Consider the following 25,867-nt stretch of genomic DNA (forward strand, 5'->3'; position numbering starts at 1 on the left):
ATGTTGCTGTTAGCATGATCTGCTTTGTAACCCTGTTGCTATTGGAAGCTGCAGCTCTATGGTATAAAAGTGCATAAAATCAGTTTGAAGTAGGTGATGTTTACTTACTTTAGCTGTAAAACCACATATTATAGCAACAGAGCTCAAATGCTCCTCCCCAAAATGAAAATGAAAGTGTGCTGAAAAACAAACTGCCAGTAGAAATAGTTGTCTTACAGGATCTTTGTATTAAGAAGTTTGTGGTCAGCAACAGTAATTTAGATTTGACCTGTTCCTTTATTTCTAGCCCAGAACTTTGACTCCATGGGTTGGACTGCGGAAAATCAACGTCTCCTATTGGTGCTGGGAAGACATGTCTCCCTTCACCAACACCCTCGTCCAGTGGCTTCCCAGTGAGCCAAGTGATGCAGGATTTTGTGGATATTTAGCTGAGCCTGCTCTACAGGGACTGAAGGCAGCCACATGTATCAATGAGGTCAACGGCACTGTCTGTGAAAGGCCAGGTAACAACAGCTGTCTGGTTGATTTATATTTCCTAGAGAGTAAAGAGAATGCAGTTCATTACATTTTAAACCAGCTGCATCATGACTTTGCCAAAGACAAGTACTTCTGAACGAGTGTCTTGTGTACTTATTTCATGCAGGAAATAAAAATTTTAAAAATAGCTCAACATTTACGCTGTTAACTGTAAAATATTTGAAGTACATTATTTTAATTATTTTTTTCTCTGTTGCATACCTACGTGTGACATTTAGGGTAATTATGGTATGGAGCAATCTCCTGTTTCAAAAAAAATAAGAAAAGGAACTTTCCAATTGAATTCCCCTTTTTCCCTTCCCCTGCTATGTAGCCAGAGGAGGATTTTATCAAAGTTTGAAATTAATTGGCAAAGACACTTTGGAGATATGAGAACTTTGAATAAAAGAAGCTATTTGCTTTTGGGAAAAGTCTTCCAGCTTTGTTGAAACTGCATATCTTTTCAGATGGCTTGGTCTGTTAATTCTCCATTGTAGCTGAATATTTTGGAATACCAATTAGTGCCTCTTTAAGTATTAGGGAAGTTGGTTGATTAAATAAAAATTTTAAGTACACTGCACCAGTTGAAATAATTCTTTGTGGAAATGCAGGAGGCGAATCCTGAATGTGGGACCTGAACCCAGAATTCCATGTTTTCATTTGCAGCCCTTGGGTTTAAGTTTTACCCTGATGTTTATAGTCTGAGAACAGTCACTTGAAGCAAAACTTAAAGCATTGGCATTCTCCTTTCAGTGCTTTTTTGATGTCTGGAATTGATCAAATCATTTAAAACACATCCCTGTGTGCCCATGCAAAGCAGGATTCTGTTTTACATGAGCCTGTGCTCATGTAAAAACCCTACGCTGTGTTGGGGAGGGTGGCCAAGGAATCCATCTCAGAAGTGCACAGAACGAGAGACCTCCCTCGCACCACCCTTCCCTGGAGCAGCTGCGGCTGCCCCTGGATCCCGGCAGTGCCCCAGGCCAGGCTGGACACTGGGGCTGGAGCAGCCTGGGGCAGTGGGAGGTGTCCCTGCCACGGCAGGGGTGGAACGGGAGGGTCTTTGGGGTCCCTTGCAGGCCGTGCCGGGACTGTTTTGGGGAGTGAACTGACGCTTGTGCTCCCCGCAGCCAACCACAGCGCCAAGCAGTGCCGGCCGCCCTGCGCGCTGCGCGCCGCCTGCGCCGAGTGCACCAGCGGCAGCTCCGAGTGCATGTGGTGCAGCAACATGAAGCAGTGCGTGGACTCCAACGCCTACGTGGCCTCCTTCCCCTACGGGCAGTGCATGGAGTGGTACACCATGAGCAGCTGTCCGCGTGAGTGCCGCTCCCACCGGGGCAGGGGCTGCCAGAGCCTGGGGCTGAGCTGAGCATCTCCTGGTGAAGGGAGCGAGGCCAGGCTGGAGGGGGTTTGCGCCCTGGTCTCGGGGAAGGGCTGCTGCCCGTGGCAGGGGGTGAAGGACACGCTCTCTAAGGTCATTGCCAACCCAAACCGTTCTGTGATTGCCTGATTATCAATCCAGAGTAGGGCTTGCACAAGTGTTTTGTTCTGAAGTATTGTCTACTTACAGACTGTAGTAAGGATTCCTACCTCATTTCAAATAAATTATTTACTCTTTTGCCCCTTTTAGGTAGACGTGAGCGAACTGCAAAAGCTTCATGGCTTTGGAATAGTGTGTTTTCTTTTCTAACCTGGGGTAAAAGAGCCTAAAAGGTTAAAACAAGTGAAGATGTAGAAATTATTTTATTTATGTTGAATTCTTTAGGAGCTGGGTGTGAGCAGGGGCATCACAAGTAGTTCAAAGTGTTGCAAAATAAGAGATGAAGAAAATGAATTTAAGGAACATGAGAGTATGAACTTCCCATATTGCCAGAGGTCAAAAGTTAAAGAAGCATCAGGCAGGAGATCAGTAAGCTAAAATAATGGAAACCCCCCCTTTTTTTTTTTCTTTTTAAAGGCAGATATTCTCTATTTAAACATCAAAATAGAAAATCTGCTCCTCTTGCAACACCAAGAATCCAGAAAATATTTTTCAAGATGGTCTGGGGAAAGGAATAGAAAAAGTTTTCTGTATGTAAAGAGTTTGTCACCCCTAAAATCCAATCCCATTAGAGAAAGGGGGGGCTAAAGGGTGGAATTTTATTCTGCTATTTGTATTCTATGCTTTTTGACTCAGACAAAGGCTTGAAATAATAGTATGTGATACTGAAACATGGTAGGAAGAGGCTCAGAGTAACTAAACTGGCTGGTTTTGAGCCCTTGCTTCCAGATGGCTCATTTGATCACCCAATCTATTTTAAATAAATCAGAGATGTTTTGCAGAGGGAACATTAACCTCTGGTGTTAGAGGGTGGCATGTAGTGGTTCGAAAGATCTCTCTGTGTATTGTGCTGTTTGGTAACTCATTGATTATTGGAACCTTTGTTAATAGTTATCTTAGATTCCAGAATAAATATACTGATAGAAATTAATATGTTACTGTGGATATCAGAATAAATATTTCTAGATTTGATCAGATAAATATTTTGGTGAGATAAAAGTACAGTTATGCAGAGTACATTCTGCATTTTTGTTGTGTGTGTTTGAGATAGTGATTTATTCCACAATTTCGTGTTTTGATTTGGTTTTTTTGTAGCTGAAAACTGCTCAGGCTACTGCACCTGTGCTCAGTGCTTGGAGCAGCCGGGCTGTGGATGGTGCACGGATCCCAGCAACACCGGGAAGGGGAAGTGCATCGAGGGCTCCTACCGGGGCCCTGTCAAGATGCCAGCCCCACCCACGCCAGGGAAGCACAGCCTGGAGCCTGTCCTCAATGTCACCTTGTGTCCTGCCGAGAGCAGCTATAACTGGTCCTTTATCCAGTGCCCAGGTAAACCAGCAGCGTTTCCTTGTCCAACACTTCGACTCAGTGCAAGGGGAGGGAGCTTTTGTGACTGTGGTAGTGTCTTGTGTTTCCTCCTGTTAATGGAGGGAGGAGGAGAGCATGGAATATACATAGGAATTACACACTTGGAGATGGAAGGAGCTGTGAAGCAGCTGAGCTGCACAGGTTTGCTGCATGAAGATATTATTATTTATTACTTGAGAGAAATTTTTCCTTTCCCTACAAACCTTTACTGAGATTTTAACTTTTGTTTGTTTATTTATTTTAAGACTGTTGAAACAAAGGCAGATCTTCCTTTGAAGGTTGTTTTAAGTGTTAATAATGCTTAGGATGATTTTTAGCTAATGTTTTTGACACAAAACCAACACTTCCCTCCCTGTTCCTTGTAAATCCATCCCAGCACCAGCTTCCAGTCCAATGTGCACATAAAGTTGTGCAGTTGGGTTTTCTGTGTGTTGCTTTAAAGTTCATTTTTTGATATACACCTATCTTTGGGTCCATGTTTCTCTGGCAAGAGATGAGAATCTCTCGGGAAGGTGCATGAAATGGTTTTGTTTGTCCTCTGCACAGCGCAGACTCCTGGGGGTCTTTGTGAGCTATATTTGAGCACCAATACTCAGAGTTTTCCTGTTTCCTTCAGCCTGTCAGTGTAACGGGCACAGCAGGTGTGTAAACGAGAGCATCTGTGAGAAGTGTGAGAACCTGACCACGGGCAAGCACTGTGAGACCTGCATCTCGGGCTACTACGGGGACCCCACCAACGGGGGCACGTGCCAGCGTAAGTGCTGCCTCTGAGCTTCCTGCACTCACCTCGTCCACGCCTTTCACTCTTTGCTCATTCCTCCACTGTCTTAACACAAATTATATCCTGGTAATTCATGTTTTCTTTCCTGCAGGCGAGGCTCAGTTCTTGTTTCTTTAAATCAAAGACATTCAAACTGCTGAGTGAAATTACTTTCATTGCACATAAAGATGATTTTATACCCTCCTTTCTAAACTTGGAATGACCACAGTGAAAAATGGCTGTATTTTAGTGTTTGATGATCCTGTTTTTAAAAGAAAGTGTTAATCCAAATGTCTGGAACGAATTTCTGCTTATCTAAGTTTCACCTTCTCTCCCATTTGGTTAATGTGTTGTGTATTTAGAGTTAAAATTGTCTGCTTCATAAAGGCTTGCCCTGTTTCACTGAGGACTAGGCTGGATTTCAGTTGAGGATTAGGAGAACTCTGTTAAAGTTGCATTTCAGTTTCTAAAGTGCTTTGGGACTCTGGTACAGAGAACTGTTTTCAGCTGTGCAAGATCCAGGTAACAAACTGGGAAAAAGTCTTCCTTGAAAGACCAGTGCATTTAATATTGAGAAATATACATGGAAGACTTGGAGTTTTGACCTGCAACCTTGTGGCATGGTTTTGAACTGCAGTGAATTTTTCAGTGTTGTGGCATGGGGAGACCAATTACAAACCAGAACCCAGCCAGGGGAACATTCCCAGCTCTCCCAGCCTGGCTCCAGAGCAGAGGGGCTCCAGCCCTGCAGCAGCTCCGCGGCTCCTCTGGGCTCTCTCCAGCAGCTCCACGTCCTTCTGCTGTTGGTCCCAGGGCTGGGGCAGCTCTGCCCATGGGGAATCACCTGAGCAGGGCACAGGGGGCAGAGCCCCCTCCCCTGCTGCCCTCCCTGGGACCAGCCCAGGGCTGGGCTGTTCTGGGCTGGGTCATGTCCAGCTCTCAGCCAGCAGCACCCCCAAGTCCTTCTCCCCAGGGCTGCTCTCCAGCCGTTCCCTGCCCATCCTGTGTTTGTGCTCTGGCTTGCTCCAGCCCAGGGGCAAGACCTGGCACTGGGCCTTGCTGAACTTCACGAGATTCACACACTCCCACATCTCCAGCCTGTCCAGGTCCCCTTTGATGCAATCCAGGTTCTGTTGGAGGCCGTCTAGGTCTGTTGGGATGTCCCCCCTTCCCTCCAGCATGCTGACCTTTTGGTGACAGTTTGTTGTCACAAAGCAAACTTGCTGTGGGTTCCTCAGTCCCACTGATCCTGTCACCAAAAGAGAAGTTAAACAGCACTGGTCCCAGTGGATTATGTTAGTGGAGTATAGTGAGATGGAATGAGACAATTAGATACAGTGGTGGAAAAGGTAGAATAAAAATAACATTGCTCAGAGGAGTGTCAGTACCTCTGTGAAATGAGTGTGGGTGATTTGCGGCCAGCCTGGAAGAATGGAGGTGATTAAGGAGGGGGCATTGAAAACTTCTTATTGCTTCTTCCAAGTGTGGAGACAAACCAGTAGAAAATAGTTGGATATTAACTTGGTGTGTTTATTGCAAGTAGTGCTGACCTTTTGGATGAACATGAGGGTCAGTAGGAGCATGGAGCCCACATTCCTCAGGCAGGAGGGAGGTGGTGATGGTCGGGGCTATGAAGAACTTCCCAATGCACAGATTCGATGAACAGAGTGGAAAACTCATAGGGATACAGCTGCCTCCCTTAGAGCAAAGGGGTCTGGGATTCCAGCAGACAGCACAGCAGCATGGGTACAACAGAGAAGGTGCATTCCTGACACTTGATTTCACAGCATTATCTGCCAGATTAAATACTGCTGATACTCATAAACTCATTTCAGGTGAGGGTACTTTGAAATGCTCTAAAGTTTACTTGAAAGTAATGAATAAATTGAGGCTGAGTGGCCTGAGAGAATACAGAATTCTACCCTGAGCTTTCAGGTTTAATCACTGGATCACAACATGCCTGTTGGTAGGTGTCACTTTTCTGTGCATGTGGAAATGGAGAGTAAGTTCCTTTGGACGCTTGTGCATAAGGATTGTCCCAAATAGTGTGTTATTGAGATAATGAATGACAGACTGAAATCATCCAGATGCTTGAAAAAGAAATTAGAAAATGCTTTGAGATTGTGGAACAGCATTCATTCCTTATCTGATGGAACCAGTAGCTCATGTCAGAAGTGCTTTGCTCTCAAGTGCTTTGGAGCCAGGTTTTTAATTTGCTGTGATTTAACACTGTTTACTGGGAAGGGAAAAGAAGGAGGGAAGCAGGAACCTGGGCAGAAAGACTGAGGTGGATTGGGAAAGGGAACGAAAGAGCAAATCACCGTATCTGATGCAGCCAGGCATCATGCTGCCTATTAGTCAGTTTTGCTTGGTGAAAACCTTTCCAGAGGGGAATTCTTCAGGTAAGGATTGGCTGACAGTCAGCAGAGTTAGCTCCTGTTTTCTTCCTTCTCTGAGCTGTGGTCCCTCCATCCTTTCCCATTAATAATGTGCTGATTTCACTCTTTTTTGTGCATTTGTGAGCAGTACTTAGTGCTGCTCTGTTTTTAGAGCCCACGGTCACAGCCATGCTGGAGACTGTTGTTGTGAACTCCAGCCTGACACACAAACATCTGTATGTTTGCACACTCACTGCCTACTGTGAGTCCTGGGACTGTGGAATGGTTTGGGTTGGAAGGGTTCTAATAGATCACCCAGTGCCACCCTGCCACAGCAGGGACACCTCCCACTGTCCCAGGCTGCTCCAGACCCAGTGTCCAGCCTGGCCTTGGGCACTGCCAGGGATCCAGGGGCAGCCACAGCTGCTCTGGGCACCCTGTGCCAGGGCCTGCCCACCCTCACAGGGAAGAAATTCTTTCCCATATCCCATCTAACCCTGCCCTCTTTCATTTCAATGCCTTCAGTCCTACATATCCCTGTAAAATGTCCCAACACAAGATTATATTACTTGCGTTGAAAATATTTTGTCAAACTGCAGTTATTTCGCTGAAAAATTGTTTGCATCACATCATATGCCCTGGTGTTGGCAGAGCTAGGCAGATAATAACTAAATGGCAGGTAAATCACTCCTCAAAGGTTGCTTTTAGGAAGTGTCCAAGTAGAGCAGTATTAATCAGGAAGGGCAGGAAATGCAGCACATCAAATGTAAAAATAGCTGCAAGGTGCTTTCTCTGCATTCAGGATTTTTCTGAATTTTCTGTTTAAAGTTTCCCATGAAAATATGCTGGTGGGAGATAAGGAAGTTATTTGCAAGTGAAGGGAAGGCACTATTATACCTGAAATCAGATTGCAGCTGTGGCAGCGCTTCCAAACACATCCGTGCAGCCTTGGCTGGCGGCCCGTGAGTTGCTGGTGCCGTGGACCTCCTGCCTGGTTCCCTCTCGCAGGGCTCAGGAGGGCCTGCAGGGCAGCTGGAGCACATGGCACGGAGGCACAGTTGTGCAGGTGGGAAGTGGTGCTGGCACTGGGGAGCTGGACCATCGCCAGCATGGAAAGGGGAGCGACGATCCCCACGACCACCTCTGGATGAGTCCGTGCCCGTGGATTGTGGAGGGGATCGAAGGAGACTCACCTGGTGCAGGGTGGTTCATCATCGGGCTGTTACCTCCACTCACAGGCAGAAAGCCATTGCCAGTGGGTTTCTGCTCTGTCATCCGACTCCGGTGGGAATTTGTCCTTTGTGGACCCCAGTGAGGTTGTCTAGAACATTCTATCAATAGTTTGTATCCAAAGTTTAAAGCTGTCTGAAAAGCCACAAGAAAATGTGTCTGTGCAAATTCCAGTTCTTTAGTGAATGATCTCCAGTTCCAGGCTTGTAGGAGAGTGGATAAATGATTAGATTCTGTTATTTTAAACAGAGATATTTGAGTATTCAGTCTTCTTGATACACTGAAGAGCAGGGAGGAAACAAAAATTATTGTTGTAGCTCAAGATGCTGCAATCTGCCTTTAAACAACCTGAGGTTTAAAAATCAGGAGAAATTTCATGTGTGTTCATATTAAATATTGATTCAAATTCACTTTGCTTCCCTTGTGCAAAGCATAAGGAAAGAAGTACAAGACATTCTCAATAGTACCAAGACTTGTTTTTCTTTAAGTGGAACTAATGAAAAGAGTGTTTCCTTCACTGAATACAATTATTTTGTTGAATTTTCATTCAGTCTCCTTGTTCCTACAATAGGCCTTTTTGCTTCTTCCCATTTTGCTGTGTGTTGCTGCTAGGAAACCACTCATCCACATCTGAGAAGCACAATTAAGTGTCCCTGATGCAGTATAGCTTCCATTATGTGCCAGCAGAAAGAAGATGTCAAAAGGATTCCTAAAATAAGGTTCAAGGCTGGCAGAGATATTCAGGATGAGGACTTCATGTCTGAGAATCTGCTGGTACATAGATTGGCATGGCTGCTGCTTAATGAGGAGGAATATGTCTTCTTAACAAGGAGGCTCTGGCCTTTGAAGCATCTTGTTCCCAGCAAGCTCAGGGACCATAAACAGGGGATCTTTGCTTTGTGTAGCCTTTTCCTTATATTGTACACTCTGCTATGCACAACTCCAGATGGATGCACCTGCACTGGCAGAATGACTCCTAAAAGGCCCATACATGCTAGGAGAAGTTGTTAAATCCATTCTTCCAGTGATAGTGAACAAGATGTCAAAGTCAGCTGGCTGTGTAGGCTTTGTTCTTATTTGTAGGTTTGGTTTTGGAGTTTTTGTGAATGTTTCTCCTCTACATCTTTATAAATAAAGGTCTCAAAGTGTGTCAATATGAACATTTAGCTTAAATCAGGAGCATTTCTGTGAAGAAAATCTCCTGTGTGTCCCCACCATGCTGCCTTGGAATGAGCAGACTCAAGTGTATGAGATGGTCTGTTTTGGGCATGCCTCAAACCTGAAGTAGTTCAGGGCTGTGCAGGTTTGCTTCAACCACAGTTTGATGACATTAAGTGCAAAGTGATCCTAAAGTATATTGGGGAGTCCACCCCAACTAGTCCCAGCATGGACATCACCATCTTAGCACCAGTTGTTTTCTGCTGATGCTGTCGATAATGACACTATTTCCTCAGTAAGACTGATGAAACATTATTTTTCCCAAGGCCTATTTATTTATTTCTGGAAGAAGCCCTTGAAGTCCCACAAGCTCTGTTTTATTTTCCAAACTGTTCTCTCAAGAGTTTTGAGTTTAACTGAAGCATGTTAGCAAGCCCAAAATTATTTCAAATATTTTCTTTTCCTTTCTAGTTATGATATCACCCCTGCTGTCTAACAATAGGAGAGGAAGTTAAATGAATTTTTGAGGCTAAAAAGCAGAGTGTGATGATGATTTCATACGAAACACCAGTCCTGGGTAGCCTGTGCTTGCTCTGTTTTGGTGCATGGTTCTATTTTCGTCTGCCTTCTGTAGCACAAAGAAAGCAAAGAGCACCAAATGGGTTTTCATCTGCACGTTAATTGATGATGTATCTCAGTTTGACAACTAAAGGACTTAATTGCTATCAAATTTCTCTTCTTCGTTCAACATTGCATCTTCTCCCTCTCTGCTCAACAGCTTGCAAGTGCAATGGCCACGCGTCCGTCTGCAACACAAACACAGGGAAATGCTTCTGCACAACCAAGGGAATCAAAGGAGATGAGTGTCAGCTGTGAGTTCATTTCCCGTTCTTATTTTAAATAAAAAAATTGTGCACATACTACCTTGGACACCCCTGCTCCTCATTTTAATGGTCCTGTTTATGATGTCTTTCTTCATTTCTTCCCCCTGACAGTTGACTGACTGCACTGAGGGTGCAGCCAGCCGTGCTTCCCCTGGGGAATATCACGAACGGAACGATTTCCTGAATAATTCCAATTTTATAAACATTTCAGCTGGGAATGTCATGCAGAAGCGATGGGTGAAAAAATCCCCAACCCCCAAACTATACATAGAATCACAGAGTGGTTTGTGTTGGAAGGGACCTCGGGGCTCATCCTGTTCCACCCCTACCATGGCAGGGACACCTCCCACTGTCCCAGGCTGCTCCAGCCCCAGTGTCCAACCTGGCCTTGGCACTGCCAGGGATCCAGGGGCAGCCACAGCAAATCTGGGAATTCCAGCCCAGCCCCTCCCCACTCTCCCAGGCAGCAATTCCTGCCCAAGATCCCAGCCCAATCTCCCCTTTCCCAGTGGGAGCCATTCCCTGTGTCCTGTCCCTCCATCCCTTGTCCCCAGTCCCTCTGCAGCTCTCCTGGAGCCCCTGCAGGCCCTGCCAGGGGCTGGCAGCTCTCCCTGGAGCCTTCCCTTCTCCAGGGGAACATTCCCAGCTCTCCCAGCCTGGCTCCAGAGCAGAGGGGCTCCAGCCCTGCAGCAGCTCCGCGGCTCCTCTGGGCTCGCTCTGCTTTGCTTTATCCCTCATTAGTTTCTTTTTAATTGGGAGGTTTCACTGTCTGTGCTCTCTGATGTTGTTCAGTGGGAGTGTAAATATATCTGAAATGAGCCTTTGACATTCAAGCAGTTTAATGGAGCAGTTTTAGAGCAACAAATTTGCTGGAGGTTTCTCTGTAACATAACAGAAATGCTTTTAGTGTAGTGTTAGTGGAAATAATTTAATTCCAAATAATTTCATTGCCAGGTTTATTTTTAAAGCATTGCTCACATGAGTAAACATTTATAGGATAGAACCTGGAATAGCCATAAATGACTAAGCTAATCCAGTTCCATGCATTGTGAAGAGCTAATAAATACCTTCCAAGTGGATGCAGACGTTAATATCCAGAATTTTATATTGCATTTTTACTGCATATGAGTTGGACTTGCAGGGAACATGGAATTTCTTCATCAGCCCGGTCTAGCTCAGAAATTCATCTTTATTCGTGTATTGTTATCAGCACAGGTTGTGTTTTCTGGTATCTAGTGGCTGGGAATAAATAGAACTGCAAAAAAAGTCCATTTGTTAAAAAATGTATCTTCTTTTTAGGTGTGAAGTTGAAAACAGATATCAGGGGAATCCACTTAAAGGAACATGTTACTGTGAGTACCCTTGGAATTTTGTTTGAAGATAAAAAATGTGCTTGAAGTTTAAAATACCTTATTTAAAACTTGTTTTAGTTGCCTCAGCATGTGTTTACAATATGGAGGATTAAGGAAAGGACTAAAAAATAGCTCTAAAAACCTTCACTTTTCTCAAATACATTGTTTAAAGAGAATGAAAATACTTTTCTTGATAAGGTATGTGTGATGATTGGATCTTTTGAACAATGTTTTGAATGTTTTTCATGTGAGTGAGATGAAATCTGATCTTTTGGAGAGCAATCTAAACTATATTCTTAACAGGTAAAGACCAAAGAATGTCCTTAAAATTTTTATAAAACAAAATACTGTTTATTTTAAATTCTGGTCCATGTTAGAATGGATTTGAAAATTGCCATTTTTCCTCTGAAATGAGCAGTTGGATTCCCATGCAGTTCCAGAAGATCCTTTGCCAAGATTCAGATTACCTAATGGAAACTTTCCAGCTTCTATTTGCAAATATTAGCAATCAGCAGCCTGGCAGGCGTGGAGAGGTGGAATCTTAAAATCTGCAGTAGTGGTTTTGTCCAGTGCAGAAATGATCAACTGGCTGCTTTTGGCTTATTTGAGTTCTGCTCGTGTGGCCAAACAAGGGCACTGCTGTCTTCTCATGGCATCTCTGTGTAAGAGTGACCAAATTCCCTGCTGACATGGCAGGGATGGTTAAATGGGCAAAAACTGGGGAAAGGCAACACTTTGCAGCTCCTGCAGGAAGAACCTTGTGCTGTTCAGATCCAGCCTTGCTTGCTTTCATTCCTTGACATTTCTTGGTGCTGTGTCACGGATTGACATCAACAGCTTGTCTGACTTGGGCCAGTCCAAGGAGGGGTCACCAGGAGGCAGTAAGAGAAAAACAGCACCTGGTGTATCAATTCCTGTTTATTACTGCTTGGAATATCTCTGCATGGCTTCAGGAATAGGCACAAGTCGTAACTGTGTGCTTTAATGGAAGGGTACTGAGATGGGAGAGTGCATCCCCACAGGTGGCTGTGGACTACACCAGCCTGAGCACACGAGAGCAGGGAAGGACAGACAGACAGACCAGGGGCTGCTCCTGGCATGCCTGGGAGGGATGTGTCCTGGAGCAGGATGGCAGCTGGGTTCATCACCAACCAGCTGCTCTGTAGAACCCCTCCTAGGAAAATCTGCTGATGTACAGAAACCTGGAGTGGGAGGATGATTGTCCAATTCCAAGTGGGAGTTACTCAGCTATTGAGTTTTTCTGCTATTCCCTTAGATCACAGAGGTATTGCAGGCTGGAAGAGTAAATCTTTTGGCATGTTTTTTACAGTGTATAGGTAGGAATATTGATTTAGATCAAGGCTGGAGGCTGTTGCCTGGCAAGTATAAGCCACGTCTCTTCCCCCTCTAGGCTCAGCTCCCAGAGTTTTTTATTCCATATGTGGGATCATATGTAGGTTGGAATAATTTGTAGCAGTGTCATGACAGTGTCATGTCCTGGTTGTCCAAGAAACCCTTCAGTGACATCGTGCCTTCCTTTACAGAAGTTCTTTTATTCCAGGAGGTGGGATAACTGTCTCCCTGCATTCCTTACAGATACTCTTCTCATCGACTATCAGTTCACCTTCAGCCTTTCCCAGGAGGACGATCGCTATTACACAGCAATCAACTTCGTAGCAACCCCTGAAGAGGTACACGTTCTGCTTCCCTTTCAACTTTGTTCCTTATCTTCTCTTGGCTCTGGAGGCAATGAATTGTTACAATTCTGGAGGTCTTTAGGTGTATCTTGTGATGTGGAGCCACCATAGCGTTTTGACCTTGGCTTGGCTGTGCAGTCCCAAATCATCACAGGAAAATTTCATAAGGAAACACAGCTGATTCTTTCCAGTTGTTGGAACAACCTCTGACCTATTCCAGTTTTTTTAAAATCACAGAACAGTTTGGGTTGGAAGGGACCTTAAAGCTCATCCTGCTCTAAAGTCCCCTGCCATGGCAGGGACACCTCCCACTGTCCCAGGCTGCTCCAGCCCCAGTGTCCAACCTGTCCTCATGTGTGTGCATCACCTGGCAGCTCATGCATGTGTTTGTGCTGCTCCTGGGCAATGCAGCATGTCCAAATCATATCCCATCTCTGTCAGCCTGTCTCCAGAGCAGAGTTGTTTTCCTTGTTTTCACCCCGTATCTTTGTGTCTCAGTTCTTCCTGTGATATTCTATACACGACTTCTTTATCTGCTACATTTTCCATCAGGAAGAGAATACTTCTTTATATAAAATATAAGGATACATATATAAATATAATATATAAATAAATAAAGTTAATATATAAAATATAGTATATAATTTTTGGCTTGATGTATTTTCTTTATGTAAGTAACAAACTTCAAGATAATTTTTGTAGCAGTTATTTCCTAGGAAAGAGTACAGTAAAATTGCTTATTCTAAAAACTGGGTTTCTTTTTTGTTTCTTCCTTTAGCAAAACAGAGACCTGGACATGTTCATCAATGCATCTAAAAACTTCAACCTCAACATTACTTGGTCCACAAGTTTTACAGGTGAATTGAGGATGATCTAAGTAACTCAGGAGCTTCTGTCATTTATCAGTTTCTGAAAAAGGCAAAATGAATTGGGAAAACCTGGGGGGTTTTTAACCTATGTACTTTTTGCATAGTCTTAAATTGTCAGGCTGAGGGGGAAAGTAAAATGTTTAAAAAGCCTATGTTTTCAACTTTAATAGTGTATTTTATAAACATGAAAAGTGCGATTTGATTTTTAACAATGCAACATGTTGGCATACAGTGATTTTGATAATGCAGTGCAGCTTAACATAGTTCGTTTTGAATGAATAGTTAATTCTTTTAAATTAGAATTTAAGATGATTTGCCCTTCTGTTTGTTTTCTTAAATACACATTGAAATACCTTTTCTTGCTACTCCTTACAACAGCTGGCACACAGGCTGGGGAGGAAATTCCAGTTGTTTCCAAAACCAATGTGAAAGAGTACAAGGACAGTTTCTCCAACGAGAAATTTGATTTCCGCAACAACCCGAACATCACGTTCTTTGTTTATGTCAGCAATTTCACCTGGCCCATCAAAATACAGGTAAGGGCTGCTAATATATGTCAAATTGTTCAAAGGTTCTTTTCTTACTTCTCTCAAGAACTGGGGCAGTTTGCTGTCCCTGGAGTTGTCCAATCTGAACTGGCCTGGTGTAATGCCAGAGCAGAGAGGGTTTGATGTTCCTGGGTAAGAGGAAGAAGGTTTGAGGCATCTTCTGGTATTGCCTCAGCCCAGTGGATCTGAGAATGTGCTGTGAAATAAAGAGAGACACTCATTTATTAACAGGGCTGTGCTTGGCGAGGTGTCTGTCTTCACATGTGCACATATTGATGCTGTAGAAAAAGACTGAAGCTAAAAACGAAGCCTGGAAAGAGCAGACAAGAAATGCTTTAGTATCTCTTTAGTGTCTGGTTCTCAGAAGGCACAGCTCAAGGGCCACCCCCTTCTGCTGCTGCTGCCTCAGGCTGGAGGCACGTGCAGGATGAGCAGCTCATGCTTTCCCTTTATTCAGACTGGGTGGTTGACAGGCAGTGCCTTGGGCGCCAGGCTGGCTGTGGTGGTGAAGCTGATGCAGGAGAAGCAGTGGATGAAGCTTGGTGGTCGTAAAATCAGACAGAATCACTCTGTGATTGCAGTTACAGACTCTGCAGCTGCTGAAGCAGCTCACGATTCACAGCAGCCTCGGCCAAGTCAAGTGTCAGACTCACTGTGTGCTCAGAGTGATGGGGGTGTTTGAAGGACAAAATCCTTTGAGGTCTGGAACAGAGATCATGGGATGGTTTGCCTTTGAAGAGACTTTAAAGGTGATCTCGTTCCACCTGCTGCATGGGCAGGGACAGCTGTCACTAGCCCAGCTTGTTCCAAACCCTGTCCAACCTTGGACAGTTACGTGGATGGGGCAGCCACAGATCTCAAATAAAGCTTGGCATATTTGAATTCTGCCTTATTTAAGAAACTTATTCAAATATGGGAACCCAAATTCTTCTGTCTTCACCCTTGTTCATCCGATTGTTTTGTGAAAGCTGACACTTCACATTAATGTTCCTGGTATTTCAAATGTATTGGTCAGGCAAACTCACTCTTTCAACAAAAATAATGCACAGGATAATACTGAGCAAGAAAATGAGATCCACCTGGAAAAAAGGTCCTTAAGCTATAGTGGTATTTTTCCTGAGTTTTTAAAAAGTATTAGGAATACTTGTGAAATGTCTTTATCACCTTCTCCTAAAGAAAGTGCTTTTAATTACTTGGGAGACTTTGTCTTGGTGATTGCAGACTGAAGATTTGGCATGTTGGCTTTGGGCTCCTTTTAATATCACTTACAGGTTTGGTAATCAGTTTGCAGCTGGAGAATTTTTACTTCATAAACTGGTAAAGTCTTACTCTATTTTCAAGTCCTAATTTTTAAATATGGAGGAGTTGATGAGCTGCAATGTAAAATTTTTGTCACTCAAGCAGCAAGTCCCAAAGCTCCTCATTTTCATGTAAATACTACTTGTTGTAGGGAAAGTAGCATCTGTGTAGAAAGGTGAGCACTTGTGCAATGATTTATTTAAATACTTGAGCTTCTCTTTCATCAAATTCATAATCACAGGAGTCAGGAAAAAATTAATTCTTTTTTTTTAACCTTACGGGTTATTTTGATTGGTACTTGATTTTCCATAATCAGTGCTGGACTGTACCTTACCCTGATTTATTTCTTTATTATTTACTGCTGCAGAAGGGTGTGTAAGGGGTGCAGCTGATTGGTTTTTCTCTTACAGCATCCCCTCTTCCCTTCCCCTCCTGATTTCCTTTACTTGTATGACTGAAACATCTCTTGCTGCTTTGTTTTCATTTGTTGAGCAATGGCACAGCTTGACTTCTAGTAGTTCTTATTTTATCTCTCTACTTCTTGCAGGCTTTAAAGACATGGCTAATGAATCCTTTCCTCTCCTTAATACAAAGTCTCTTTAACTGATCCTCATGTCCCCTTTAAGGTTAGCTGTGAGGATGCAACTTTCAAATTTTGCGTCTTTGACCTGAAAGAAATACTTAGGTGGCAGTTTTCCCATTGCTGATCTCTTTAGTCCATTTGATTTTACTGTTTGATTTCATTTCTCATAGTTAAAGAGTGAACTTTGATTCTCTTACAACACTTGACCTCTCTTTATTCTTTATTTAATGTGAATGTGCTTGCATGCACTCAATCCAAGTGAATGTTATATCACCACCTCTTCTTAATGTCTTTATTACTTGCCAAAACAAAGTCTAAAATAGCATCAGCTTTTATTCATTGAGACACAGCTTTTGTGAAAAGGTCTGGCAGTGACCAGCAATCTGTGATCTGTAGAACTTCTGTTTCCTCTTCAGCGCAAAGCTAAAACCAGGACTCACCAGGTTTGAGTTTTCAGGTCCTGTGCAATCTGATGGATTGAGCCTCCCTCAGTTGCAATCTGTGTTCCTACCCGTCCTTTCCAAACCCCAATTTGTTTCGTTTTTGTGAAGTTGTGGCTCTCTGTAGTTTGTGTTCAAAATGATAAAAGAGAAGCTAAATCATGGTACAGGTTTCTGGGACAAAGATTTTTTGGACAAATGCCCAAGGAAGCTGTGGCTGCTCCATCCTTGGAAGTGTTTGAAGCCAGGTTGGACGGGGCTTGCAGCAGCCTGGTCTAGTGGAAGGTGTCCTTGCTCATGTCAGTGGATTGGATTGAGATGAGCTTTAAGGTCACTTCCAACCCACCTCCTTCTCTGATTCGGTGAATTTAAGGTTTCCTGGCTGTCAGTCCTTGACTCTTCCCATGCTACATTCTTCTCAGGAATAGTTTTTATTCAGAGCTTTCCTTCTCTCATTCAGTTTTCCAAGGGGTTCATCTCTGACTTCACTGCAGGGAAGTTCTGAGCTGTCGGGATCAGTCCTTCAGGGCAAGCTGGCTCGTTAATTAAAACTCCACATTGCAGAATGGGCAGGATGCAAACTGTTCTCTTACACCCTCGCTTGTCTCCTGCAGCACCTCTCACTGCACCTCCACTATTAAACTGTCACACAGCTACAGAACGTGTTCCAATTTCCCTTTGGAAATTACACTGATTTGAATTGAATAGAGTATGCTGAAATCAGGAAAACTCTGCTCCTGCCAAGCTGCTGGAAATTATTCTGTCCTCATGTGTGTGCATCACCTGGCAGCTCATGCATGTGTTTGTGCTGCTCCTGGGCAATGCAGCATGTCCAAATCATATTTTTGGGGGTTTATTCTTTGTTTGACTATCTTAGTAAAGTGTCATTGTGCATACACTCACTTGTCCTAGCTTATTTTCAATTTCAATACAACAGATGTATTTAAACATGAGTGTTTATGTCTATACAAAATCTTGCAACAGAAAATTATATATATGTAGTTTTTACTGCAAAGCAATTCTACCATCCACCTTTTTTTTTGTTTGTTTTCTAAGTATTACAAACTTTATCTTGAAGTCCTTGATTGACGTCTGTCTCTGATTCATTCTCTCTCCTTGCCTGTTGAAATCTGCACTGGGAAGGTGTAAATGCTCCTTTGTGTAGGACACTGGCTGTGTCCCTGCCAGTGCTCAGTCCTGGCTCTTCTTTCCCCATCTTCCTCCACCTCGTTTCCAAACCACTACAGTTCATTTCTTTTTTAAAGTATATTGGTTTAGGATGTCTTTTCCTGCCTGATTAGTGACTTAACATGATTATTCAGTAAAAGAACTACAGCAGCAGAATGCAGAAAACCTTCAACATACAGCAATCCTCTTCCTAACTCCTCCTTGCTGAGCAGTTCCAGGCATAAAGGAGTTCACACCTTGCCCAGCTTTCCTGAAAATCCAGCTGAGGCCTTGTCAGCAGTGTCTGGATATTTCCATTCTTTCTGCTTTGTGAGCTCCTTTTTGCTGCAAATGTTGGACACACGGAATTTTGAAACATTTAGCAAAACCCAACTGTTCACCTTCCTGTCTTCAGCTTTGCTCAAAATATTCCCTATCTTCCTCCAAAGTGGGTGCACTTTAGCAAGGGACATTAGTGGGCTTTCTGAGGTTTATTTCACCTATGTAAATGTAATAGGAACTTTTCTCCACTATTCTTCCTGTTTTCTTAATCTTCACAGTGAGTTTGCTTTGTTACTCTTTCCAAATTTAACTCAGAGTAGAAGAGAAACATTGACTATAAATAATCAGCTTTACAACAGCACAGTAAGAAACGATGGAGTTCAGTGCAGAAACTTTCAGAGGAGGTCTCTTCATGGGTTTCAATCCATGCAAAGTCAGCTCAGTCTGAGGTGAAACTGCAGTTCTGGAGCTGACAAGCAGTTAATGGTGAGAATTTGAAACTCTCTTAGATACCTGTGTAAATGTCAGCAGGTTTTAACACTGTTTAAACTTGTATGTATTTACCTGGGGCAGAGTCCAGTGAGTGAATCCCTCTCCAGCGTGTACAGGAGGATGAAAATTCGATCTCCTAATACAGCAAATTATTTCCTGGCTCTAAGATTTCTGCTTCGTCACAATTTACTGCTGATGGTGTTTGCTACCATTCACTAAATAGAAATTGGTGGTTTAGTCTTGTTTCATACCCAAACTATTGTTTTTATTCACTAACATTCTGTCCCATTTGATACTCAATTTTTTCCTCTCAGACTCTGAGCATCTTGCATTGATCTCTACGTTCTGAGACTGTGTAAGATGTTTAGGAGCTGATTAAGGCAAAACCAGTTTGTAATTGTATCATTAACTGGGAATTGCCTCCTCTCTCTCCTTAGTGTTGGTTGAAGGATTTTGATTTGAACACACTTAAATGTTAATTATGAACCAAATGCTTCAAGAAACAAAAAGAGGAGAAGGCATTTTGCAGCCTTTGCATACAAAATGTACCATTTACAAAATCTCATTAGGTGTTCACTATATATAATTTTCTTGGCAATTCATCGTTGTGTTGGGCTTCAGAAAGTGCCACTGTGACCACTTAGTGTTGCTGCATGTGCAGCGTGGTGGAGGCTGCAGCAGCATTGCAGTTCCCCCTGTTTGAAGTGCATTTGAGATCCAGTGTGGAACCTTCAACTCACTGAAACTGTTGCCTTCCACTCAGATTTCATAAAGGCTGTAATGCAAAAATAGCTAAATTGCCTCTGCTGCCTTCAATTTTAATTTCTCAAACTTTCTTCTAGTTTCCTCTACTTGCCTCATTTCAGTTTGGTGTATCTATGTAGTGTCCTTTATATCTTTGTCCCTTCTTACACAGAAAGTTCATGGAACGAACAGGATTGGAGGGATCTTAAAAGACAATCTGTGGATTGCTTAACTCAGTTACATCATGTGTTGTCATAATTATTCTATCTCTAAACATGCTGTTTACCCTGATAGGAACGCACTCAATTGCTCTGGCTCCTCTGCTGAACGGGTGAGTGGTGAACTGAAAGGTGGAAACAATTCAGGGCCCTTCAATGGATTGCAGCTGGCACAGGAGGTGTCAGGGGGTCAAGTGCAGAAACTGTGGCTAATGGGAGACCTGGAAATCGAGGACAGGCTCAGACGTGCTGTAATTAAGCCAGAATTTGGCCTGTGGTGCTTTCTTTTGGCAATGATCCAGGTGACTGTCACAAGTGACTGTGTTTGAACTAGTGCACAGAATCCTGGAATCACAGATGGGTTTAGATTGGAAGGGACCTTAAAGACCATCTCACTCAAACCCCTGCTGTGGGCAGGGACACCTTCCACTATCTCAGGCTGCTCCAAACCCATCCAACCTGGCCTGGAACACTTCCAGGGATGGGGCAACCACAGCTTCTCGGGGCCTCTCGGGGAAGAATTTCTGCCCAAATGCCACCTATCCCTGCCCTCTTGACAGTGGGAAAACATAACCTGTGTCCTGGCACTCCAGGCCCTTGCCCCAAGGCCCTCTCCTGCTCTCCTGGAGCCCTTTAGGCCCTGAAAGGGGCTCTAAGGTCTCTCCAAAGCCTTCTCTTTCCAGGCTGGACACCCCCAGCTCTCCCAGCCTGGCTCCATAGGAGAAGTGCAGGTTCACAGCTCCAGCTGCTCTGTACAGATCCATTGCAGGTGCCAGGAGATGTCAGCTATTAGTTTATGTGCTCTTTAATGAACCCTTCCTTTGGGGCCCTCCCTCTCTGCCTTCTGTTGCTTTTCTTAAATTCCCATTTCCAGAATCAGTGCATCCAACTTCAGAAGGAAAATACTCATTTTAGTGCTCCAGTGAGGAGCTGTGCTGCTGCAAGAAGTGAGATCTCTGATAGGTGTGGGAGTACAACTGTGCTCCCATTAAACCTTTTGGAACTGGCTCTTTCTTGGATTCAAGTGCCTTGTATATGAGACCTGTGACTACTAATTTTTTAAAGACCTTTTCTTCTATCCTAAGTTATTTTAAGGGAATAGCCAAAGCTCTGTTGTTTTACAGGCATCAAAAACTTCTCTGCCTCTCTCTGCAACTCAGAGGTTTCTCAGAAGATTGTTTGATGGTTATTAATTGCCTCCTTTGACCTGGGAACAGTTCCCAGTGGTTTCCAGTGATAACACTGGAGATACCTGTGGGGATGCAGGACAGCAAATTCCCTTCACATCCCTTTGGCTTAGCAGAGCTGGCAGTGATGTTGGAAATGAGTGTTTTCCATAGCTGGGACACATTTCCTGTCTTGTAGTAGGTAAAGTTCAGGTGGAGCCACCTGGTGTCAGCTGCCTTTTGGAGTCCAGAGGAATTATACACTACACTGAGATTCTGCTGAGGAATGGCTCTTGTTCATTGTTATGCTGAATGTGGCTGTTCAAGTTGGAAATATTAGCCAATATTTTACAAACTGCCAGGAATTACATTTTTAAGAAGACTTCACAATCCTCAAAGCTCTTGCTCTGATCTTTATCATTGTTTATTTCAATGTTTCATTGCTGCTGTGTTGTCTGGTATGTAAATATTGAAACCTTCTGAAATTGTCTTTGTTCAAAGTAAAGCCCCATTCATTAAAGCAGTTTTGATTTGAAATTTTTCTTCTAATGCTCTTCCCCATCACTCTGCTGGTTTTATTGGCAACATTACCCCTAAAACAGGTGGACTGCATTAGCAAGAATCTTAATACCACTTTCAATTAAACTTTAATTTTACTTGCCATTCATGTTTAGTGTAGTTCAGGAAGCATTTGTTTTGTTTTCCTGAGCTAAATGACGGATGGCACTTTGCTGCAGCAAAGGAAAGCTTTGGGGTACCCTTAGCTCCTGCCAGGTGAGGAGGGTCCCAAAACAGAGCTGGAGGAAGAGCAGATCTCACACATTCCTTATATTTTAGGCTTTCAGCTTCTTTCAGCTGGCATGGTCATTGCCAGCAGTGATGCTCTCTGCATTTCCCTCTTTAGGGTGTACAGCCTGACTAAAAGGCTTTGATAATCCATGGAAAAAGTACAAGTGAAGAAACCATCCACAGTTAAAAAGCAGGGCCTGAACTGTCTCTACTGCCTTGATTCCTCACTAGAAGAAGCTGTAGGTATTTGATACAGGACATAAATAACCCCTCAGGACTGGCATGGCCCATAGAGATTTCCAGTCTTTCTCTAAATTAGTGTCACTCTCAAATCAAAAGCGACAGGCTCATCAAGTGGGAGCTCTCAGTGAGGGCAAAGAAGAAGTGTCTGTTGTTGGCCAAAGAGAATAAAACACATTCAGATAGGTAGGGATTGCTTTGATAAAATAATTATGTAGGCTCGAAATTGCAGTGAGGTTGCTGATCTGGACAGCTTTCCTGCCAGGTCCTCATGTGCCTCATGCATATTTAACAAGGAGGAGATGTTAAGTGCAGAGATAAAATCATCCTCAACTCTCTGGGACCCTTTATTCCAAAAATGTTTTTTTCTCTGTTGCTTCTGACAGCATTGTAATGCCAAAGTTGTTTGCTAATGACGTCCCTTGCCTTTCTTTAGCTGTAACTGCAGGTGCTTTCGAGCCTCTCTCCCTGCAAATCTCTCACCATGAGAAAGGTTTTTCTTGAAACCCAACAATGAAACGTAAATCAATTTGTTAATCTGATGAAATTTGCTGTTGAATGTAATTACTTTTGGAGACATGGAATTACATGCTGATTTTTCAGAACAGGCAGACTGACATCTTCTGCTGTGGGATGGAAAGATTTAAAACAGAACAGTTGAATGGTCCTTTAAAACATGAAACAGCTGCTTGTGTTTTATCTGCTCCTGCCACCTTATTTTTGGCATCAACTGATGACATTTTTCTCCTTTTAGAAGTTGTTTCCGTTTCGATTAAGTAATATTTTTGTTAGTACCTTCTGAAATCCCTTGAAAGGAGGATTTCTCTCACAGGCAGTTAACCCTTGGCAGGATGTGGTGCCACTTCAGTCCTTTTTACAGAAGGGTGTAGCATCAACAACCCTGAAAATTGTTCATGGCAAACTTTCCCAGGTGCTGTGCTGGGGGGACATTTTTACCAGAGATCCATGGAATGGTTTGGGTTGGAAGGGAGATGAAGGAGCAGCTCATTCCACCCCTGCCATGGCAGGGACACCTCCCACTGTCCCCGGCTGCTCCAGCCCCAGTGTCCAGCCTGGCCTTGGGCACTGCCAGGGATCCAGGGGCAGCCACAGCTGCTCTGGGCACCCTGTGCCAGGACCTGCCCACCCTCAGGGAACAATTCCTGATTCCCAAGATCCCATCCAGCCCTGCCCTCTGGCAGTGGAAGCCATTCCCTGTGTCCTGTTCCCCAGTCCCTCTGCAGCTCTCCTGGAGCCCTTTTAGGCCCTGCAAATGGCAACCAATAAAGTCTTGGGGTTTTACATCTGCAGCTTGGGGTTTTTGGGATGAACTGTAGTGACTCACAGAACTTTTGTGAGGTTTATTTTAATATCTTTCTACAGCACTGGAAGTCTTTTTGAATGCCTGTTGTAAAACTTCAGCTGCATAAATAAGAAAAGTTACAGGATACCAGAGAGAGACAGTCTTCAATTCAGATTTAATAATACCAGGAGCATTTCTTAGGTGGTGTTTTATTGAGATCTGACAGTGATGTATGTATTGATTGCCTTAATTTTAAGGAAGTTGATTTTTCCTTCTCTTTTCAAATGCAGGGCTGGAAAACATAATATATTAAAAAATCACTGAATTAATTTTCTATGAAAGCTAAGTCAGAATCAGGCATTAATTTATTCTGGGTGAGGCCAGTGCTGGTTGCTTGAAGTTGCTGCATCATTTTTGTGATGAATAACATTTGAAAACACCATAGCCCACCACAGAACGTAAATATAGACCCCAAATTCAAATATATGTCAGAAAATGAGTGCTGTGAGTCATTGCTGGGCAGCTGAAAGAGCAAGATACTTCTTTTTATAGAAAGGTTTATTTAAAGAGTCAAAGATTAGTGAGCAGAGTTAATGAAGGTGAGAAAAGTGTATTGGCAGTAAAATAGAAGCATCCATCCACTGAAATGTGACAGTGGATTCAGCCTGGCTAAACCACAAGGGAAAGTGTATCCAGAACTAGGAGAGGGTGACAAACCCGAAAGCCTGTGCCTGGTTTAGCTTACAAACACAGAGACACCAGCATTCCACTAACAGCTATCAGCTGACTCTGCAGGGCTGCTGCTGGGGGACAAAAAATCCCTGCCATGTCCTGAAAACTTCTTTTTCTCTCACTTATTTTCCTGACTTTGTATTATTAAGATTGTGAGGTTTTTTTACTGTATTGGCAAATGTTGCTCACAACAATGTTGGCAAGCAACAGCTGATGCTGTGTGGTTTAAAGTAAATTTGGGGGGTTTTAATTACTCCACTTCAGGTCATGATGCGACACTAGGTTTGAGACAACTTGTGGTTTCAATGTTGTGTAATAATATGACAATGTTGTCATTCAAAGATATTTTAACTTTGTTATTTATATAAATATATACTTACTTTGGGGCTAGAACTAGATAATCTTTAAGGTCCCTTCCAACTCAAACCATTCCATGATTCTATATGTAATATGTATAAATATTATTCTGAATTCTACGTATTTACTTATTTTACTACTTTATTTTATTAAGGATGAGATTTCTGCAGCTGGCATATTTGTTTTGCTACACATTGATAAATGTTAAATTTCTCATCCAATATGATCCTTGGAATTCACAGCCTCTTTGGGGAAGAAGACAGAGCTTGTTTTCCCCATTAACACCACTGCAACCTTGAACTCTGTCTCCCATTTTTCCCCGTTTGTCTGGTCAGAAATGATGCAAGACAGAAGGTGTTGCCTGTTTCCATCTGTCAGCTATATTGAATCCTAAAAAAATAAACTTGCAAGTATTGCTTTGGCTGTTTATACTTTTTACTCTCGATTCCCTCCTGCATACGTACATCACCTGCTCTTTAGGAAAACAACTTTATTGGTTGCATGCTGCTGAACGTAACGGAGCCTGCACGCAGATGGTGTCAGAGCTCTGCTCGACATCAAGCCAGGGAACAGGATCCTTCCTGCCCAAATGCAACGGGATCCTGCCCAAATGCAGCAGGATCCTGCCCAAATGCAGCGGGATCCTGCCCAAATGCAGCGGGATCCTGCCCAAATGCAGCGGGATCCTGCCCAAATGCAGCGGGATCCTGCCCAAATGCAACGGGATCCTGCCCAAATGCATCCCCACCGCAGCAGCTGGGACTGGAGGGAGGTGCTTGAGGACCTGGAGGTCAGAGGATTGGAGTGTTTTCCTGCTGGTGACTTGTCTTCTCTCTCAAGGTTTAGGATCTTTATTTTTAACCACTTTTTCCAAGAACCTCAGCGCTTCCTTGTCTCCAGAATAATTGTTGCAATTGCAGGATCACAGAATCATTTATATGGGAAAACCCTCTAAGACCACTGAGTCCTGCTGTTCCCCAGCACTGCCAAGGCCACACTGACCTGTGTCCTCCAATGCCACATGCCCAGGGCTGTTAAATCCCTCCAGGGATGGGGACTCCACCGTTGCCTTGGGCAGCTGTGGCAGGGCTGGACAACCCTTTCCCTGATTTCCCCAATATCCCCCCTGAGCCTCCCCTGGCCCAGCCTGAGGCCGTTCCCTCTCCTCCTGTCCCTGTCCCTGGGAGCAGAGCCCGACCCCCCCGGCTGTCCCCTCCTGGCAGGGACTTGTGCAGAGCCACAAGGTCCCCCTGAGCCTCCTTTTCTCCAGGCTCAGCCCCTTCCCAGCTCCCTCAGGAATTCTGCAGACCCTCCCCAGCTCCCTCAGGAATTCTCCAGCCCCTTCTCAGCTCCCTTCCCTTCCCTGGACACACTTCCAGCCTCTCAATGTATTTCTTCTTGTAAGTAGCCTGAAAGAAGAACTGAGAAGTTCAGAGAATTCAGAAGTATTCAGGAGAATTCACTGAGGATTCAGAAGAACTGATTTTTTTTCTGGCCCTATCTTGGCTTTCTGTCATGTGGAGGTGTGCAGGGTCTGAGCTGAGTTTGCAGTGTCAATTATGGGACTTTCCCAAATCTTATTTCCTTGTGCACTTTAAATTTAGATGAGCATCACAATTCAACCCCGGCTGTTTATTGAACAAATACTTCTCATTTGTCAGATTTGTGTGATAATTCTGGCATGCAGTGAAATTTGGAACCACTTCTTAGGCACTGCTTTTAATTTAGAGACAGCCCTGCCTATGTTTGTGCTGC

At 43.7% G+C, this 25,867-nt stretch overlaps 1 protein-coding gene across 1 annotated transcript in view; it reads left to right on the top strand.

The window, feature by feature from the left end:
• Positions 1-25,867, top strand: part of ATRN (attractin) — a 147,157-nt gene that overhangs the window by 70,931 nt on the left and 50,359 nt on the right. The window contains exons 16-24 of the mRNA XM_063401225.1: positions 287-503; positions 1,647-1,832; positions 3,152-3,385; positions 4,041-4,178; positions 9,729-9,822; positions 11,134-11,186; positions 12,783-12,877; positions 13,662-13,740; positions 14,131-14,288. Coding sequence (XP_063257295.1) covers positions 287-503; positions 1,647-1,832; positions 3,152-3,385; positions 4,041-4,178; positions 9,729-9,822; positions 11,134-11,186; positions 12,783-12,877; positions 13,662-13,740; positions 14,131-14,288 — 1,254 coding nt within the window. The remainder of the gene's footprint in view (positions 1-286; positions 504-1,646; positions 1,833-3,151; positions 3,386-4,040; positions 4,179-9,728; positions 9,823-11,133; positions 11,187-12,782; positions 12,878-13,661; positions 13,741-14,130; positions 14,289-25,867) is intronic.

This window comes from Prinia subflava, chromosome 7 (genome assembly GCF_021018805.1).
Source record: "Prinia subflava isolate CZ2003 ecotype Zambia chromosome 7, Cam_Psub_1.2, whole genome shotgun sequence".
NCBI classification, from domain to species: domain Eukaryota; kingdom Metazoa; phylum Chordata; class Aves; order Passeriformes; family Cisticolidae; genus Prinia; species Prinia subflava.